General features: G+C 39.9%; 1 protein-coding gene across 6 annotated transcripts in view; it reads right to left on the bottom strand.

Annotated features, from left to right (window-relative positions):
- Positions 1–453: 453 nt before the first annotated feature.
- Positions 454–19168, bottom strand: part of LOC131481170 (ankyrin repeat domain-containing protein 26-like) — a 57905-nt gene continuing 39190 nt past the window's right edge. For 4 of the 6 annotated variants that reach the window (XM_058668864.1, XM_058668870.1, XM_058668878.1 and 1 more), the window contains 3 exons: positions 8472–8700; positions 1666–1717; positions 454–590 (listed from right to left, as the gene is read on the bottom strand). In XM_058668864.1, the coding sequence (XP_058524847.1) occupies positions 466–590; positions 1666–1717; positions 8472–8700 (406 nt within the window). In that variant the 3' untranslated portion in view covers positions 454–465. Of the gene's footprint in view, positions 591–1665; positions 1718–7664; positions 7780–8471; positions 8701–19168 lie in introns of those variants that run through there. The other 2 variants (XM_058668873.1, XM_058668874.1) reach the window with 2 other exon arrangements.

Here is a 19168-nt window from a genome sequence, read left to right as displayed (position 1 = left end):
GCTTTGGCTCCTTGAAGCACAATAGTCATGGCTTTCATAGTTGCATCCTACTTGGTCACTTCCATGCTACATATCTCTGCCAGGGGGAACTCTCAGCCACTGATGACAGCTTGGAATTTATACCAAGAGTCAAGGTGTGCTGCACTCTTGCTCTATCAAGTTGAATTCACAGATCTGACTAGTGAACCGACCATACTTTAACAGCCCAGGGATGGATTTCCTTATTTGGTACTCTATTTCCTGTAGTAAGGAATGCCATGGCAAACCATGATGTAGAAGGAAGTCACCTCTATTAAAAGTTCAGAACTTACCTGCTACTGCTCCAGCCTCATTAGTTCTATCCTGTCCTCCTGCCCACTTTCTAATTTGCTGGAAATGCCTATTCCACACTTTTCCTGTTATGATTTTTAAGATCACACATTTACTAGAGGAAAAAAACTAAAATGATACGTAAATTTTTGTCTTTCAGACCTTATATTTTTTGTTTAAGAACTGTACATATTCTTGTGATGCTTTTAAAAGTAGATCTTCAACTTGAGTAGATTGCATATGAGAAGACTGGTAGAATACAGATGTACAGTCATCAGCACCTGGAAAACCAAATTCTATGTTTTATCTCAAATATCTCATAGTTACTTAAGTCTTATTCAGTGTAAATATTTGAGGATATTTACTGTCATAAGAAAAACAAAAATGCACATGTAAGACTGTAGTTACAATTAGGATTTCCTTATAAACACTGAAGTTAGTTATCATTGTGAGCTAAGTATCATGCCTTCTGATTTTTCTCTTCTACACTCATTTGGCCAATAGCCATGTGTTGAGCACCAGGATTACTAAATGGAGCTGATGTATAGTCCTCAATAATTTTATCAATGTAACCTTATGGAAGCAACTTCTATACAGTCATATAGTCCATGAAAGGAATAAAACAGTACACTACTGAAACACACAGAAGTAACATTTATTCTAGCTTGGTGTCACTATTGTAGACTTTTGAGGGGTGGTGGCATACCAGTTAACACATGAAAGACAAGGAGAAAATATCCCAGCTAGAGGAAAACGTGGAAGCATATATGAAGCCCTAGAGGTAAAGAAGAGTGTCGAGGAACTCTAAGCACTCCAGTCAGGCTAATGCTAGATCCAGGAGTGGTAAGAGAACAGGATGGATCACTTGATAAGAACCAAAATGAGCTGGTGTCTTTAATTCTTCACTGGGGAATTTGTACCTTTTCCTGAGGACAAAACTAACAACAAAGTAAGTGAGTGGAAATTTAGAATATTATCTGTTAGGTAAGAGCAGAATAACTGTCTTTGTTTCAGTAAGTATTAGGAAACAATCTGAGATGTGGGGACCTTAAACAACTACCTAACCATGAGAAGTTGGTGGTGCTTTTGTTTCAGTACACAGACTGACAGTTTCTTTGGCATGGTAGATGTGAAGGAAGCGTAAGGTCAGAAGATAAGACATACAAAGACATTTTGATAACCCCAAAAGCTATAGAAAAATATGAATATTTTCATGTATTCTATTAGATGCATCTCAGTAACAATATGACTATACAAATGACAAACTAAACAATGGAAAGTGATGCTATTTTCTGTTAGCAGTTTATTTCAGAAATCAGTTAATAGAAAATTATTTGTCAAATTTTGGTAACATACCATTTTGTTTTTGTAGTTCTCTAGTGATATATTCGTCCAACTCCTGATGTATCTAAAATAAATAAAGTATTATCTGTAACATTTAACTTAAAAAATGCTAAACCTCACTTGAAGATTGCTTATTTGAAAACAATCATATAAATTTAAAAAACATATTAAGTATCTAATGGACTTATAAACAGTATAATTGACATTGGTTGACTGAATATTAAATACTTCTTATGGATGATCTTAATCATGTGCAAAAGTTAGGAACCTCATCATGTTTTTCTGTATGAATTATTTGTATTTAGTAAAAAAAAAAAAACACTCTTTCCTAAAATTATGTCTTTTTTCTAATGTTCTTTTCTCAAGAATAATTTTTCTATTCTGCATGAGCAGAAAATTAATGTTTTAAGGTGTTTTTATGCTTACTTTTCAGCACACAGTCTTTACTACTAATCGAAGAAAGTGATAGCATCATAACATTGTCTGAAACTTCTATTGGAAAAAAATTAATAAGAATTACACAGGCAAAACATTGAATAAAATATGCAGTTTTAATATGACTCAGTATTTATTCATATGACACACATGTGAAGAAAGCTTGCTTGGAAAAATATATATGAGAGCTTTATAGAATTACATACAAGTCAAACAATCGTTAGTACTTTAAACACTAACTTTATTTATTTTCAACAATTAAGAACATGTTTTGAAGCAACAATTTTACTTGTATACCTTCATTATAAAATTCACGGATATATTTCAAACTGTATAGTAAATATCCCCATTTACAATCTTGTTGTATAAATACTTTAAAAAGGGATTATCTCACTATAATGTCCAAACACAGGGTCTTGCTACAACAGCCTAATGGCTAAATCCTCACCTTGCATCCACCAGGATCCCATATGGGTACAGGTTCATATCCCAGCTACATTATTTCCTATCCTACTCCCTGTTTGTGGTCTAGGAAAGCAGTAGAGGATGGCCCAAAAGCACTGGCACTCTGCACCCATGTGAGAAACCCGGAAGAAGCTGCTGGGTCCTGGCTTTGGATCATTTCAGCTACGACCATTGGGGAGTGAGCCAATGAATGAAGATCTTTGGCTCTCCTTCTCCTTGTAAAGCTTTCCAATATAATTTTTAAATGCCCAAACATGGTCTGAAATAGTAATAAGCTGAACATAGTATATATGGTAAGTCAATAGAAGATGAAAAGAGAAGACTTCACTGAAACGATCTTAAGTGAACAGACTATACAAAACATAAAATACATTTTGCATGGTGTAAATTAGAGAACTGCCATGTAATGTTATCTTGTCTGCATTTCTTAATTCCTTATTAATGCTATGAAAAAGTTTAAGCAAGACAATTTTTAAGAAGATTTATTTTTGAAAGGTAGATTTTACAGATAGAAGAATGTGAGAGGGAGAGAGAGCGAAATCAATCTTCCATCCACAGTTCACTCCCCAAATGGCCACAATGGTGATGCTGAGCAGTTCTGAGGCCTGGAGTTTCCTCTAGGTCTCACACTTGGGAGCAAAGTCTCAAGAACTTAGCATAATCCTCCTCTGCTTTTTCTGTCATAAACAGGGAACTGGATTAGAAGTGGAACAGCCAGGACACAATCAGGTACCCATTTCGGAGGGCAGTGCCACAGGCAGAGAATTAACAAGTTACACCACTATGTTGGCCGCAAGCAAAGCCTTATTTAACATAACCTCTACATTAGAATTACATGGTGGAAACAGTTACCCCTTTCCAAGCCTTGGAATGGTCTCTGATATGAGATTTAACCTCCAGTCTTTTCCTGATCTTTCAAACTTTACTGATCAAAAGTGACTTTGAGAAAGACACTCCAGGGAAGATTTAAATATTCAGAGGCTAAAAGGACAAATCCAAAACACTGGTAAGAATTACCCTGGGAAGCGCAGAAGAGAAGGCTATGGTTTTCTCTCAGGTCATAGGAAATTGGAGTGTTTTCACCCACATTCACAAGTTTAAACTAACAAGTTTTTTTTTTTTAATTTGTTTGGTTTTTAAAGATTTGTTTATTTTTATTGGAAAGACAAGTTTACAGAGAAGAGAGACAAAAAGATTGTCATCTGCTCGTTCACTCCCCAAGTGGCCGCAGTCGTTGGAACTGAGCCAAATTGAAGCCAGGAGCTTCTGGATTTCTCAAGCAGGTGCAGGATCCCATGGCTTTGGGCCATCCTTTACTACTCTCCCAAACCACAAGCAAGGAGCTGGATGGAAAGTGGAGCAGCTGGGACATAAACCAGAGGCCATACAGGATCTCAGTACTTGCCAGTTGATGATTTAGTCACTGACCCATCACACCAGTCCCCAAAATAATAAGTCTTTTTGAAGTTAAGTCAGATGTAAGTATTAGGAACAGCAGTTAAGATACTGTTTGGGATACCTACTTCCCATATTGGAGTACTCCAGCCCAGGATACACTTATGACTTCAGCTTCTTGTGCACAATATAGGAGAAAACTCAAATAATTGAGTCCTGACACCTCGTAGGAGATTAGTTCCCATCTCCTGGCTTTAGCCTGGTGTAGCTCTGGCTCATGTATGATTTGAGGGATAAATTGATGGATGGGAGCTATGTCTATGTGTCTACATCCAATTATCCCTCTCGCTGTCTCTCCCATTCCCTTCATTCCTTCAAGTAATATATATTAAAATTATCTTTCCCAACAATTCATTCTTACTTACATAGGAACAATAAAACACAGATATGGACAATGGTTGTGTCCTATTAAATACATTGTCTGACACCACTTGTAGAGGGAAAAAGAAAAATATAATGCCATGGTGGTATTCCGTCCTATTTTGTTACATAAGGTAACAAAAATGGCTCTGAACTATGCAGAGCAATAGCTAAAGAAAAAAAATGAATGTTGCCAGGAGAAATACAACTTAATCAACTGCTAATCTTCATTTCATGAATAATACTAAGTCAGAAATTAGATATACTGTCAAATCAAGCTAAATGTACACTTTAAAACAACTCCATTCCTTTATAGACTTCATTTGTGTGGGGAAGAAATAAAGAAGGTGGAATGATTTGAAATCCAATGTTAGCATGGAAAAGAGCACAACTGAAGCGTCATTGAAACTCGTCCCTTTCACAGGATGCTATGAAGGAAAGAACAACATCCCACCAGGTATTAACTAATTAGCCATGTTTACTTCCACCTGGAACTTTTCATACTATGTCCCAAAGAAGTCTACATTCTACAGAGTAGACTATCTGTTAGGAACACACAGCTTCAGATCCTCATGTGTCATTATTTTCAAAGCTCTACATAGCTATGTTTTTTATCATATGGGCTCGTGCACTGACTTTTACAAAGAAAAGATTCTGGCCTTCAAAACCATTGCAATAGGCAAAGTCTCTAATGTCACATATGGAGTATTCTGGCTGAGAGAGACTGCATCATCCCTAGGTCACAGACTCAACTGACCATAGGTCAGCAATTAATTGTGTATCTTTTTTCTGAGTCTGAAGATACATGGCAGCTACTTCCCTCATATTCAGGACAGATATACTGAGTTTAAAATATAACTCAATATATATATATATGTAAAACCTGTTTCACAGTTGAATTATTTTTAGGCATAAAACGTAAGAGCAACTCTCTAACATAACTTTGAGTTCCAACATTATCAATAAGAGAATAAAATTATAATCACACTCTGACAGTAGTCATCAGCATGTTATATTCATGAGAAAACTTTTGAATCATGAACAAAACTGAAACAGAATATTTTTCATATTGAGGATGGGAACTCTATCTTCATGAAAGAGGTAAATTTAGTCCAATCCATGAAATTGGTGAAGCGTATCTCCCAGGCTTTGATTGCTCTGCATCATGTTTTTCTGAAAGGAAAATGGCTCCCCAACGTCACATGAACTCAAATATGCTGCCTTCTTGGAAAAAAGCAGCCAGCTGGTCAAATGGTCACTGAGCATTTGTTTCTGATATATACAATTGTGTGAGAAAGTGTGTAATCTGGGGATGAAGTGTTTGGAAGACCACTGTGGCAGCAATCTAAGCCATACCCCATCACAGGACATTAGTACTAGAAATGACTAAGTCAGTTACCATCTGTCTGGCTCCTCTATTTTGAACACATAAGAGGAAGGGGTAGTGTCATTTCCAGGCCAACCCACCAGATCCTTAACAAGAAAGATGCTGATACAATACTTATTTAAATGTCTATTTCTTACTTGACTATAGACTTTTCTATGATTTTTTAAAATTTTTATTTGAAAGGCAGCTTTTAGAGAGTAAATAAAGGTCTTCCATCAGCTGGCTCATTCCCCAAACGGCTGCAACTGCCAGACCTGAAGCTAATCCGCATCCTGCTGGTGCTGATATCCCATATTTGGCACCAGTTTGTGTCCCAGATGCTTCACTTCTGATTTAGTTCTCTGTAAATGGCCTGAAAAAATAGTGGAGGATGTCTCAAGTCCTTAGGATCCTGGACCAAGGTCTAACAGAAGACTTCAAGCACGTTATCAAAGAGTATAAGAAAAGCTGGTCAAACAGCACTTCATATGAAGTTTTACAGCAAGCACAATGGAGCAAGCACCTGAATGTGAGGAAGACCTGGATAGCCAGTGAGCCTTTAAGAAATTTCTCATCTCTGGTACTAGAAAGTCAACAATTTCTCATAACAATCAAGGTCACTCAAATAAGACCATCAGAACATTCTTCCCTGCATTGGGATCCTTGAGGCTACATGAAGACTGTCTCTTGCCCTGGAAATCATGCTGTGTTACTGACAGCAAAGAGCAGTGCAGCAGGTTCTCCTTCTCCCCACCTCCACACACCTTCCTGTCCCTCCCCATCCTAAGAGTAGGCCACATGGATCTGCAATCCCCTCATCTTTATAATAAACATGTAAAATTTAAGCTTACAAAATGATTTTTTGCATGTTAATTTTATAACCTGTGACTTAACTGAATAGCTATAGTAGTCCTTAAAGTTTTCTGGAGTAGTGTTTAGGTTTCTCTGTACAGAACATTATGCCATCAGTAGTCATATTTTCATTTTTTTCTCTCCAATTTTGACACCATTTGTTTCTTTTTCTTCCTTAATTAAGTTTATTCCAGTACTACCTTGATTAAGAGTGGCAAAAGTGGACATTTTTGTATTGCTTAAAATCTGAGAGTACTTTTTTTAATTTACTAATCTTACATCATAATTTTGGAGGACAAAGACAAGATCATATAATTTATTACAAACTAAAATGAAACTGAGCTAAGAATTTGATAAAAAGAGGTAGAATTTTACAACTTTTTGTATCAATCACTTAATTTGTTCTCTTTTAAACTATGTAGCTTAATAGTTTAAGCTGTTAGTTTAAAACAATGCTAACAGGCCCGGCGCCTAGCCTAGCGGCTATCCTCGCCTTGAATGCGCTGGGATCTCATATCGGCGCCAGTTCTAATCCTGGCAGCTCCCTGCTGTGGCCTGGGAAAGCAGCTGAGGACGATCCTGCACCCACATGGGAGACCTGGAAAAGGTTCCTGGTTCCCGGCTTCAGATCGGCACAGCACCGGCCGTTGCGGTCACTTGGGAAGTGAATCATCTGACGGACGATATTCCTCTTTGTCTCTCCTCCTCTCTGTACATCTGACTTTGTAATAAAATAAATAAATCTTTTAAAAAAAATTTAAAAATAAAACAATGCTAAGAAACTCTGGACTTGCTATTCTGTGATCTACCAGGGTATGAAGTCACAAAAACATGCTCATATCTTCATCTGATATGGGCCTAGGCTATGCTTCTCCGCAATTAGAAGGCTGAAAACATGGAACTACAACTCAATGTGGACTCAGTGAAAATTTAAAACAGTGACCAATAATGAGATTTAGCTTTGGGAGCTTTGTTCAAATGGATATTTTTTGATCTCTTGGCAAACAAATGAGAACTATCTCAAACTGAGTCAACTGAATTTTATCAACTTTACAACTGACAGTCACTCCTGAACCTTATTCTTAAATCCTCAAAATGTATTTTTCCTAGGAACAAAATCACAAAGTCAGGTTGGATGGTTTCTACTGTGTCTTCAATCAAGATATGGACTGTGTGAACACTTTCACTGGCTTCTCTGTAGGAAGAAAATATATGATTCTGCTTGGTGATTGTTGATATTTACAGACACTAGTTCCATCCTCTGAATCAAGCATTCAAGTGATAGTGAGTAAATGTGTAACAACTTCAAGTATCTGCTTAATTTAACTTTTTAATAACTTATACATTTTCCCATCAATGGAAACACTTCACAAAAGTTGAAGTTAAAAGGTAAAAATAAAGAGTAATTAAAGAGATGTTATTTAAGATCATGAAATATTCTAAAAGAAAAATTAATCTTTAGTGGTGCTATATGTTCTTTCACAGGTAAGTATCTTTTATTCCTTCAATCAATAATAAACATTCATCAGTGGTTAAGTGTTTAGATGATTAAGAGTGCAAAACTTGGTACAGTGCATTAAAACTCAAATAGCATTTTCAACCAGTCAAACCAAGTTCCATTGGAAAATAAGTCAAATTATTTCCAAGTACTCCTTTAGTTATGATGAAAATGTTTTCTGCTTCTAAAAGATTATACGGACACATCTCTTAAAGTAATTTAAAGTGTTGGTTCAATTCTATTATTGAACAAGAGGTAGAATTTATTTCCATAGTGATAAAGTTAATTATGATCTTAGCAAAAGTAAGTCAAACCGAATCTTTCACTAAATTAAAAATGTGAATTTTATAACAAATCTGAAGCCCAAAGGAAAAAAAATTATCTAACCTTGGTCAAATAGTCATCCATGCTGTTATTTGATGGCTGTGCTCTTAAGACAGGAATCAGCAAGTTCTCTTTCACAACAAGATCTCTATTGAGCACTAAGTTGTTCTTAGGATTCCCACAGCAAGGCACCACTTGGACAGACCTCACCGTCAGAGCACTGAGCAGTGATCTGTTCACTCTCTTCTCTGTATGAAGCTCCTTGCTCACTGCTGCTAGCCTCTTCTTAGTGCTGTGAATTGTTCAAATGACACTTTACCCAGTTGACTCTAGTAATCCCTAAATGTCTTGCATTTTAAAAAGATTTACTAATTGCAGAAGCAGAGTTACAGACAGAGTGAAGAGACACAGAGATACATCTTCCATCCACTGGTTCACTCCCCAAATCACCACAATGGATGGGGGAGTTGGCCCAGGCCAAAACTAGGAGCCTGGGATTACATCAGGACCTCTCATGTTGATGACTGGAGCATCTGCTACTGTGTTAGTAGGGAGTTGGTTAAGAAGCACAGAAGCCAAGGCTCAAACCAGTGCTCATGTGGGATGAAAGCAGCAGAGTCAGCAGATTAAGCCACTGAACCACAGTGCACACAAACAGGAAGAATTTTCCATTAAACAATATTTCAGTGCAAAATATGTCAGAGCACACAGGTAATATGAAGTTTACAGGTTGTAAATTCTTCTAAGGCAGTACGTGTAGCTATAGGTGCGTTTCTAATGAACAACTAAAATAAGCAGGAATAACAAATGACTGTTAATGATGTATGGCTGGCCTAGTGAAACTTTCTTAGAACATCTCTACTTACAAGATTATTGTGGGTGAGGTCAGCAATATTAATAGTTCAGACTAATATGTGAGATGATGAACATGTTAACTATATGAACTATAATAACCATTTTTCTGCACATAAATATATCAACACATTATGGTCAACACATTGAACACATACAACAAAAGTCTTTTATTTTTAACGTTTATATTTTTTCTATTTGAAGTGTATAGAATTAAAGGGCCATGGGATGGAGAGAGAGAAAGGAGAAAGAAGAAAAAGGAGAGAGATTAAATCCATATGTGGTTCTACTTCCCAAATGCCTGCAACAACCAGAACTGGGCCAGGTTGAAACCAAAAAGCCTATAATCCCATCTGGGTCTTCAACATCCATGTAGGGTGCCAAGCAATGGGATCATTATCTGGCTGTTCCCACAATGCATTAACAGGAAGCCGGATCAGAAATGGAGGAGCTAGGATTCAAACTGGCACTCTCATAAGGAATACACCCACTACATCACAATCTAACCCTCAAAATCTTTGTAAAAATGCTAGAAACACTTGTATATTTAGTTAAATCAGATCAGAAAAAAACAAAATTCCTCAAACACATTTTTAAGCATTTGTTTTTATCACGTTGCAGTTCATCCTTTACCTTAGGAATCTAAACATTTGACACTATAGCCATTTAGGGTAGCAACCTCTTGGGCAAATGGTTAGCTAAGCTGATGAAGAAAAAGAGCTAGAGCAGCCCTAAAGGCAATTAGCTCATTAGCCATGGTATCAATGGTGGGAACCAAACTTTGTCATCCACTCCATCTCACGCTGACAAAGGTTCAGTTTATTTCTTAAATTCTTTATTTGAAAAACAGGGGGATTGCGGGAAGATGGCCGACCATAGAGAGCTGGTGTAGGGCAGAGTGAGGACAGAGGGGAACTGATCCAGCAGAGAAACAAACCAGGAGACACGGAATTGTGGGGATAGGTGTAGAAAGGTCACTGGAGTTCGCTGAAGTAAGAAGATCTACACAGCGTGGAAAGACAACCATAAAAAGTAAGAAAGAAAATATAGCACACAGCGAGAAACTTGGTGAGTCGCGATCCCAGCCAGGGGGAAGGCGGCGGAATCTCAGCCGTTCCAGGGAGGACAAAGGAGGTTGGAAGGACAGGCATCCACACCGACAGGAGCACCGACCACTGGAGTGCAGGAGACCCTAAAGGAGGCTACTGGATTGAACAAAGGGGGCATCAACCCATGAAGATAAGCGGGGGGGGGTTGCCCAGAAACGTGCCTCCCAGCAGGTCAGCAGCTTTGAGAGAGTGCAGAGGGGACTGGAGCTGCGCTCTGGGACAGGGTTACAGTAATCCCCAATTCAGCTCCGAATAGTTGACTAGCTGCAAGAGACTCCAGTGGAAACTGTTGCTGGGCTCAGCCTGAGCACTAGGAGCGGGGCAACACTCAGCAGAGCCTCCCTGGACAGAGGTGCAGGCTGGTGGGAGCACGGCTACATGACTTCCATGGCTCTGCTCCCAACGGCCAAACACCTTTGAGAAAGTGCAAAAAAAAAAAAGAGAGAAAAAGAAAAGCCTTGTAAAGGGGGCAGGGCAGGACTGTGAACTTGAACAGATCCCCTGTTGTGCTCAGCTCAGCAGGAGACCCCGAAGCAAAGCCGGTTCTGCAGAACCTTGGGGCAAGTTCTCCCAGCCCATAGAAGCTGGAGGTTGCTAAACAAAGCCTGCTGGCCTGGCAGCAGAGTCCCTGTAGTACATCTCCCAGTGGGACAACTCTTTTGAGGGGGAATTCCAAGGAGAAGAACTTGAGGGATCTTTCCAACCCAGCCTAGGGTGTAGATTCCAAACCACAGGAGGCAGGGGCCCAGGACAGAGACCCCCACAGTGTGCAGCATGGGTCCCCAGCCCAAGAGGCAAGACAAGACTCTCAGGACCTGTGGCCTGACGTGGCGCAGAGGCCTCTACTACACGCGGCCATGGCCCCAGCTCCCGCCCTGAGCCCAAGAGCCAAGACAAGACTCTGCGTACCTGTGGCCTGAGATGGCGCAGAAACCCCAAGCCCAAGAGGCAAGATGCGGCTCTGCAGACCTGTGGCCTGAGGTGGCACAGAGGCTCTGAGCCCAAGAGGCAAAACACAGCTCAGCAGAGTCAACTAACCCAGATGGAGGTGTGGAACAGTGTGTCTCCCAGTGAGGCAACGACTTTGAGTGAGAGCTGCAGGGGGAAGGCCTGGCACTAGGGCTGGGACATAGAGCCTCCTGACCTAGCTTGGGGCTGTGGTCCACAAACTCCGAAAAACAAGGAGCTGGAGTCTCAAGCAGAACCCCCTGCTGTGCTTAGGTAGAGCTCCAGAGTCAGTGGCACCACCCAACAGATCTCCTGAACAAGGAAGAAACACAGGCAAGCAAGGCCACAGCAGGGGGTTTCCCAATGGGGGAATACATCTTTGATGGTATAGTTGGGTGTGGAACAGCAAGCTGTACATCTACCCAGAGCAAAGAGAAGAAGACCAAGGTTACAAACTATATCATTTACACCCTATCCACATTGGCACACATAGGACAACACCCAACCAACTAGCTACAATGGAGACAGGTTGCAGAGATATAAACCCAGGTGCAAACGAAGCCAATCAACACCCACCTCACCATCATCTGCTGTCCCCAAGCGAGTAAGAAGAAGTATACTTAGGCCACCAATCCATACAGCAGTTGCTGGGTCACACTTCCTATAAGCTACAGTAGTGAGGGCAACGGCTCCGGACTAGCAAGTCAGAGGCTAAAATCCCAAAAGGGCAAGAAACAACAGCACAATGAGGAGAAGTATCAGAAAAGGTAATGACTCAGAAGAAAGATCAAGCATTTCCCCCCAAAACAACCAAAAACTAATCTCAATACCTGAGATGCAAGATGATGACATAGAGGAATTACCAGAGAAGGAATTTAAGAAACTAGTGATGAGATTCATCAGAGACAGCGAGAAGCGCTGGGAAGAGTCCAAGAAATTCGAAAACCATGTCATTGCAGAAATAAATCAAGTCAAAAAGGGAATCCTCAATATAGCACACAAAATTGAAAGCCTAACCAACAGAATGAACACAGCAGAGGACAGAATATTAGAATTGGAAGACATTCAGAATGAAAGGCAACAGTTCAACAAACAGTTGGAGACAAATCTAGAGAAAGGCAATAGGTCCATACAGGAAATGAAAGACAACCTCAAAAAATCAAATATTAGATTTCCCTGCACTCCCTCCCCATTACAGGTTAACATAGCATATTGAGGGTATAGTAGGTTTTACAGTTTTTTGATGTAGATCTTGAGTATTCTGACATTAATTGTTGGTTTATAGATTATATCGCATTATCTTATTGCATTGGATACAGGTTGTTAGAGATTGCACTAATATTACAATATACAGGTACTATCTTCCAAGTTGTCATCTTTTCATCTCAGATTAAGGCAAACATGTGGTATTTAACCTTTTGGGATTGGTTCATTTCTCTTAGCATGATGGATTCCAGTCGGGCCCATTTGTCCACAAAGAACTGCATTTCGTTTTTTTTAATAGCTGAGTAGTATTCCATAGAGTAGATGAACCGTAGCTTTCTTATCCAGTCTTTTGCTGATGGGCATTTTGGCTGCTTCCAGGTTTTTGCGATTGTAGATTGTGCTGCTATGAGCATAGGCATGCATGTTGGTTTCTTGTGTAGGAGATGTTTTGGATATATCCCCAGGACTGCTATTGCTGGGTCATATAGTATGTTTTCAGTTGTTTGAGTATTTGCCAAACTGATTCCCATAGAGGCTGTACAAGTCTGCATCCCACCAGCAGTGGAGAACGGTTCCCTTTTCCCCACAGCCTCGCCAGCAAATGTTGCTGGTATTATGTATGTGTGCCATCCTTACTGTAGTTAGGTGGTACCTCATTGTTGTCTTCATTTGGATTTCCCTTATTGCCAGGGAACTTGAGCATTTTTTCATATGTCTATTTGCCATTTGGGTTTGTGCTTTTGTGAAATGTCTGCCCATTTCCCGTACCCATTTCTTGAGTGGCTTGTTTGTTTTGGTGTTTTGGTTTCTCTGGAGATCTTTGTATATTCTGGAGATCAGCCCTCTGTCACCTATGTAGTGTGCAAGGATCTTCTCCCATTCTGTGGGTTGTTTTTTTACTTTGTTGATTGTTTCTCTAGCTGTACAGAAGCTTCTTAGTTTGATGAGGTCCCATTTGTTTATTTTGGTCTCGATTTCTGCTGCTTTTGGATTCTTTTTTAGGAAGTGAGGGCCTACCCCTAAGTGTTGCAGTGTGTTTCCAACATTTTCTTCCAAACGTTTGAAGGTTTCTGGATGTAGCTTTAGGTCTTTTATCCATTTAGATTTGATCTTAGTGTATGGTGAGAAATGTGGGTCTATCTTTTTGTTTCTGCAGGCTATCAACCAGTTGTCCCAACAGCATTTATTGAACAGACCTTTCCATTTGCCTGGGTTGTTGTCTGTCTTTTTGTCAAAGATTAATTGATTGTATCTGTGTGGGTCTCCATCTGTTGTTTCTATTCTGTTCCACTGATCTTCCTCTCTATCTTTGTGCCAGTACCAGGCTGTTTTGATGACCACTGCCCTACAGTATGTCCATGGATCCGGTACTGTGATTCCCCTGTTAAGTTCCTGTTCTTCAGAGTGGTTCTGGCTATTCGTGGTTTTTTGTGTTTCCAGATGAACCTTTGGATCATTGTTTCCAGTTCCATGAAGAATGTTTTTGGCAATTTGATTGGGATTGCATTGAATGTATATATTGCTTTTGGTAGTATAGACATTTTGATGATATTAATTTTGCCTATCCAGGAGCATGGGATGTTGTTCCATCTTTCGAGGTCTTGTTCTATTTTTTTTCAGCAGTTTGTAGTTTTCTTCATAAAGGTCTTCTACGCTTTTGGTTAAATTTACTCCCAGATATTTCATGCTTGTCTCTGTTTTTTGAATGGTAGCTTGTTGGTTAGATCTTCTTCCATCTGGCAGCCGTTTGCATACACTAGGCTGTTGATTTTTGTTCATTTATCTTGTATCCTGCCACTCTGCCAAATTCTTGTATGAGTTCTAGGAGTCTTTGTATTGAGTTTTTTGGTTCTTCTATGTAAAGAATCATGTCATCTACGAATAGTGAAAGCTTGACTTCTTTATTTCCAAATTGGATTCCTTTGATTTCTATGTCTTGTCTTATGGCTTCTGCAAGTACCTCTAGGACTATATTGAATAACAGTGGTGATCTATATCGAAAAACTGTAAAATCTACTATACCCTCCATACGCTATGTTAACCTGTAATGGGGAGGGAGTGCAGGGAAATCTTTCAGGACCATAAAAAGATTGAGAAAAATGTACAATATAGCCTATCAAGATCAAATCTGGTAACTCACAGACAACAGACTCAAAGTGGCACTAAACAACAATAAAACTACTATACCAATGCATGACGGGGGAATTGGGTGCGATCTTAACAGGAGGTCATGTGCGTGGAGCAGGGGGACACTCCAGAGTGGAGCAGGTGGTAAGGAGGACGCTTGGATCCCAACCATGAAGACTCTCAGACCTTCACCACAAACTATTAAGACGAGCAACAAAGACTATATCCCTACTGCCAAGGAGGCCACAGGGAATTGGATGCCCACAGAGGCCGAGCACTCTGAGGTCACCCACCCCCAACCGGAGCTCCCACAGGGGATGGAAGATGTCCAAACAATACCGCTCAGAAACCAACGTCATCGGAAAGACAACCAGAAGCTCTGAGTGGTCCACAGAAACAGAAGAACAATAAATGTCCTTTGGGACCAGGGAGGAGAGCTTTCTCTGGTCCGAGTCTGGCTCCACCTTTGGACCCCCACCCTCCCTCACAATGACCATCGGGATTGCTTCGAAAACCCCTCACAGCAAACAAACAATCATACAAACTTAAAAAACCTAAAATAAATAGACAAACAACAGAAAGTAGAGCTTGAAATCTGACAGGAAAGAGCTGGCGTAGATTGGCTCATACCTCGCTGGGTGGGACACAAAGATTAGTTACTCCTCACCATGGTGTTGAGGATTTTCCTGCACACCACCCCCCAAAAACAAACAAACAAAAAATGTGTTCTGCACCTTAAATGTCGACAAAAATCTTGTTACAAGCCAGTCTAGATTATCCTAAAATCTGCCAAGATCAGCAAAATTATACTTCGACACAACAAATGGCTAAATACTAAAATGAAATAGACACGAGACAGCTGAATGGTACCTTATAGCAGCCGATCCTGAATATAAACTAAAATTGAAATGTCAATGAACTAATCATAGGTTGTGGTTAGGACTTGCTTTTTTTTTTAACATACTGGTTACTCAAAACCATGTCAATTCCATAATATTGCAAATTGCTGTTGATGTTATAATGAGACTCTTAATTGACTGGGATGATATTCTACCAGCTCTAACTTCGGACCAGAAATGGTCTCCCCAAGAAACTGTTCAACCCATCTGGACAATAAGTAGCTGGACTCTATGCTTGGTATACATTTGCAAGGAAAGAATCTTGATTGAATTTGAACTGTAATACTGCATCAAGGTGGAGGAATCCACCAGGGGGGAGGGGAGGGGAGAGAGAAAGGTGGGAGGAAACCAAGAGCCTATGAAACTGTCACACAATGCAAAATAATTAATAAAAAATCAAACATTAGAACAATATTCCTTCCAGAGGGAGTAGAAAAGGAGATAGGCTTGCAATGGGTATTCAATGAGATAATACAGGAGAACTTCCAGAACACCGGAAATATAAATCCAGCACAAATCCAGGAAGGTCAGAGAACCCCCAATAGATTTGACCCAAAGCGATCCTCACCCAGACATGTGCTCCTCAAACTGCCTTCAAGTGAATACAAGGAAACAATTCTAAGACAAGTAAGAAAAAAGGACAAGATTACTTTCAGAGGAAGGAAAATCAGAATCACAGCCGACCTATCAGAAGAACCACTTCAGGCAAGAAGAGAGTAGGGTAAAACATTACAAATCCTGAAACAAAACAACTGTCAACGAAGAATAATGTACCCGGCAAAACTCTCATTTGTATTTGAGAATGAAATTAAATATTTTGACAGCAAAGAAAAAGTAGAAGAATATATCAACATGAAAAAGCTCTAGACAACCTTCTCAGGAAGGTGCTAAACCCAGAAAGAAAAAATAAAAACCAAAATCAAAGATGGCAAATGGGAAGACCTCCCCACTAAAATCCATACAAGGAAAGTCAACCAATCAGAAACTCTAATAGTCGCACATACACACTTGCACACTTACACACACTCATGGCAGCCCAAAATCAATTTCTCTCAATATTATCTCTAAACACAAATGGACTAAACTCACCAATCAAAAGACACAGATTAACAGAATGGATCACCAAACAGCACCCAACTATCTGTTGCATACAAGAGACACATCTAACCAGAAAAGCCTCTAAGAAACTGAAAGTGAAGGGATGGAAAAAGTCATTTCATGCCAGTGGACGAGAAAAAAGGTTGGGGTAGCTATTCTAATTTCAGATGATATAGACTTCAAGCTGACAGACATCAAAAAGGACAGAGAAGGACATTATATATTGGTGAAGGGACTGATCCATCAGGAAGTAATCACCAGTGTGAATATATATGCACCTAATTCCAATGCACCTAGGTACGTGAAGCAATTACTTACAGACTTAAGAGGAGACATTGATATGCACACAATAATAGTGGGTGACCTTAACACCCCACTAACAACAATAGACAGATCAACAAAACAAAACTCAACAAAGAAACAACAGAGTTCATACAAACAGTAGAACAACTGGACTTGGTAGACATCTATAGACCTTTTTACTCTAAGGCCACAGATTATACATTTTTTTCAGCAGTGCATGGCACCTTCTCCAGGATCGACCACATGATAGGACACAAAGCAAATCTAAATAACTTCAAAAAGATAGGAATCATACCATGTACCCTCTCAGACCACCACGGAATGAAATTGGAAATCACCAATTCAAAATGCCCCAGGAAATACAGAAACTCTTGGAGGCTGAACAAAATGCTATTAAACGAACAATGGGTCAGGGAAGAAATTAAAGATGAGATCAAAAAATTTATGGAAACCAATGAAAACCCTGACACAACATTCCAAAACTTGTGGGACACTGCCAAAGCAGTGCTACGGGGTAAATTCATCGCAATTGGAGCTCATGTCAAGGCCCAAGAGAAGCGCCAAATACAGGAACTAACCACACACCTCCAGGAATTGGAAAAGTAGCAGCAGATGAGCCCCACACACAACAGGAAACAAGAAACCATCAAAACAAGGGAGGAAATTAATCAGATAGAAACAAAAAAACTATACACAAAATCAAAGAATCAAAAAGCTGTTTTTTTGAGAAGATAAATAAAATAGACACCCCACTGGCCCGACTGACAAAGAAAAAACAAGAGAAAGCAAGAATTAACAGCATCAAAGATGATAAAGGCAACATAACAAAAGACACTACAACCATTAAGAACATAATCAGAAATTACTATAAAGCACTATACTCCAACAAATCAGAAGACCACCAAGAAATGGAAAAGTTCTTAGACTTATACAACTTGCCAAAACTTAGCCCAGATGCAACAAACGACCTGAACAAACCCATAACTGAAGCAGAGATTGAATCAGTGATTAAAGACCTCCCAACAAAGAAAAGCCCAGGCCCAGACGGCTTCACTACAGAATTCTACAAAACATTCTGAAGAGAACTAACCCCAATCCTCTACAAACTCTTCAATACAATAGAAAAAAAGGCAACTCTTCCAAACTCATTCTATGAAGCCAACATCACCTTCATCCCAAAACCTGAAAGAAACCCAACGGAGAAGGAAAACTACAGACCTGTTTCTCTGATGAACATCGACGCTAAGATTCTCAACAAAATCCTAGCCAATAGAATTCAAAAAATCATCCGACAGATCATTCATCCGGATCAAGTAGGATTCATCCCTGGAATGCAGGGATGGTTCAACATCCGGAAATCCATAAATGTGATACACCACATCCAAACATTACAAAACAAGAACTACATGATAGTATCATTAGATGCAGAAAAAGCTTTCGACAAAATCCAACACCACTTCCTGCTAAAAACCCTAAAAGGTAGGCATAAGATGGAAAAATCCACAACATAATCAAAGCAATATATGAAAAACCCAACGCCAGCATCATACTGAATGGAGAAAAACTGGAACCCTTACCACTGAAATCTGGAACAAGACAGGGATGTCCACTTTCTCCGCTGCTGTTCAACATTGTCCTAGAGGTAATCGCTGAGGCCATAAGACAAGACAAGAAAGCAAAGGAATCCAAATGGGAATCGAAGAAGTCAAGCTTTCACTATACGCAGATGACATGATTCTCTACATAGAAGAGCCAAGAGGTTCACTACAGAGACTGCTAGATCTTATACGAGAGTTTGGAAGAGTGGCAGGATACAAAATTAATGAACAAAAATCAACAGCCATAGTGTATGCAAATAGCCCAAAGATGGAAAAAGACCTAACCAGCAAGATACCGTTCAAACTAACTGAGAAGGGGAGAAAAAGATGGCCGACTGCAGAAAGCTGGTGTAGGGTGGAGTAGGGAAGGAGGGGAGCCGATCCAGCAGAGAAACAGGCCAGGAGGTGCGAAACTGTAGGGAGAAGAACGAGAAGGTCACTGGAGTTCACTAAAGCAAGAAGATCTACACAGCGTGAAGGAACAGCCGCAAAAAGTAGGAAAGAAAATACAGCACGCCGCGAGAAACCTGGTGAGTCACGATCCCAGGCAGGGGGAAGGCGGCAGAGGCTCAACCGCCCCAGGGAAAACAGAGGCGGCTGGAAGGATAGGCGCCCACACC

Source organism: Ochotona princeps, chromosome 1 (assembly GCF_030435755.1).
Source record: "Ochotona princeps isolate mOchPri1 chromosome 1, mOchPri1.hap1, whole genome shotgun sequence".
In the NCBI taxonomy this organism is placed as follows: domain Eukaryota; kingdom Metazoa; phylum Chordata; class Mammalia; order Lagomorpha; family Ochotonidae; genus Ochotona; species Ochotona princeps.
This window is presented reverse-complemented; position numbering and strand designations above follow the sequence as displayed.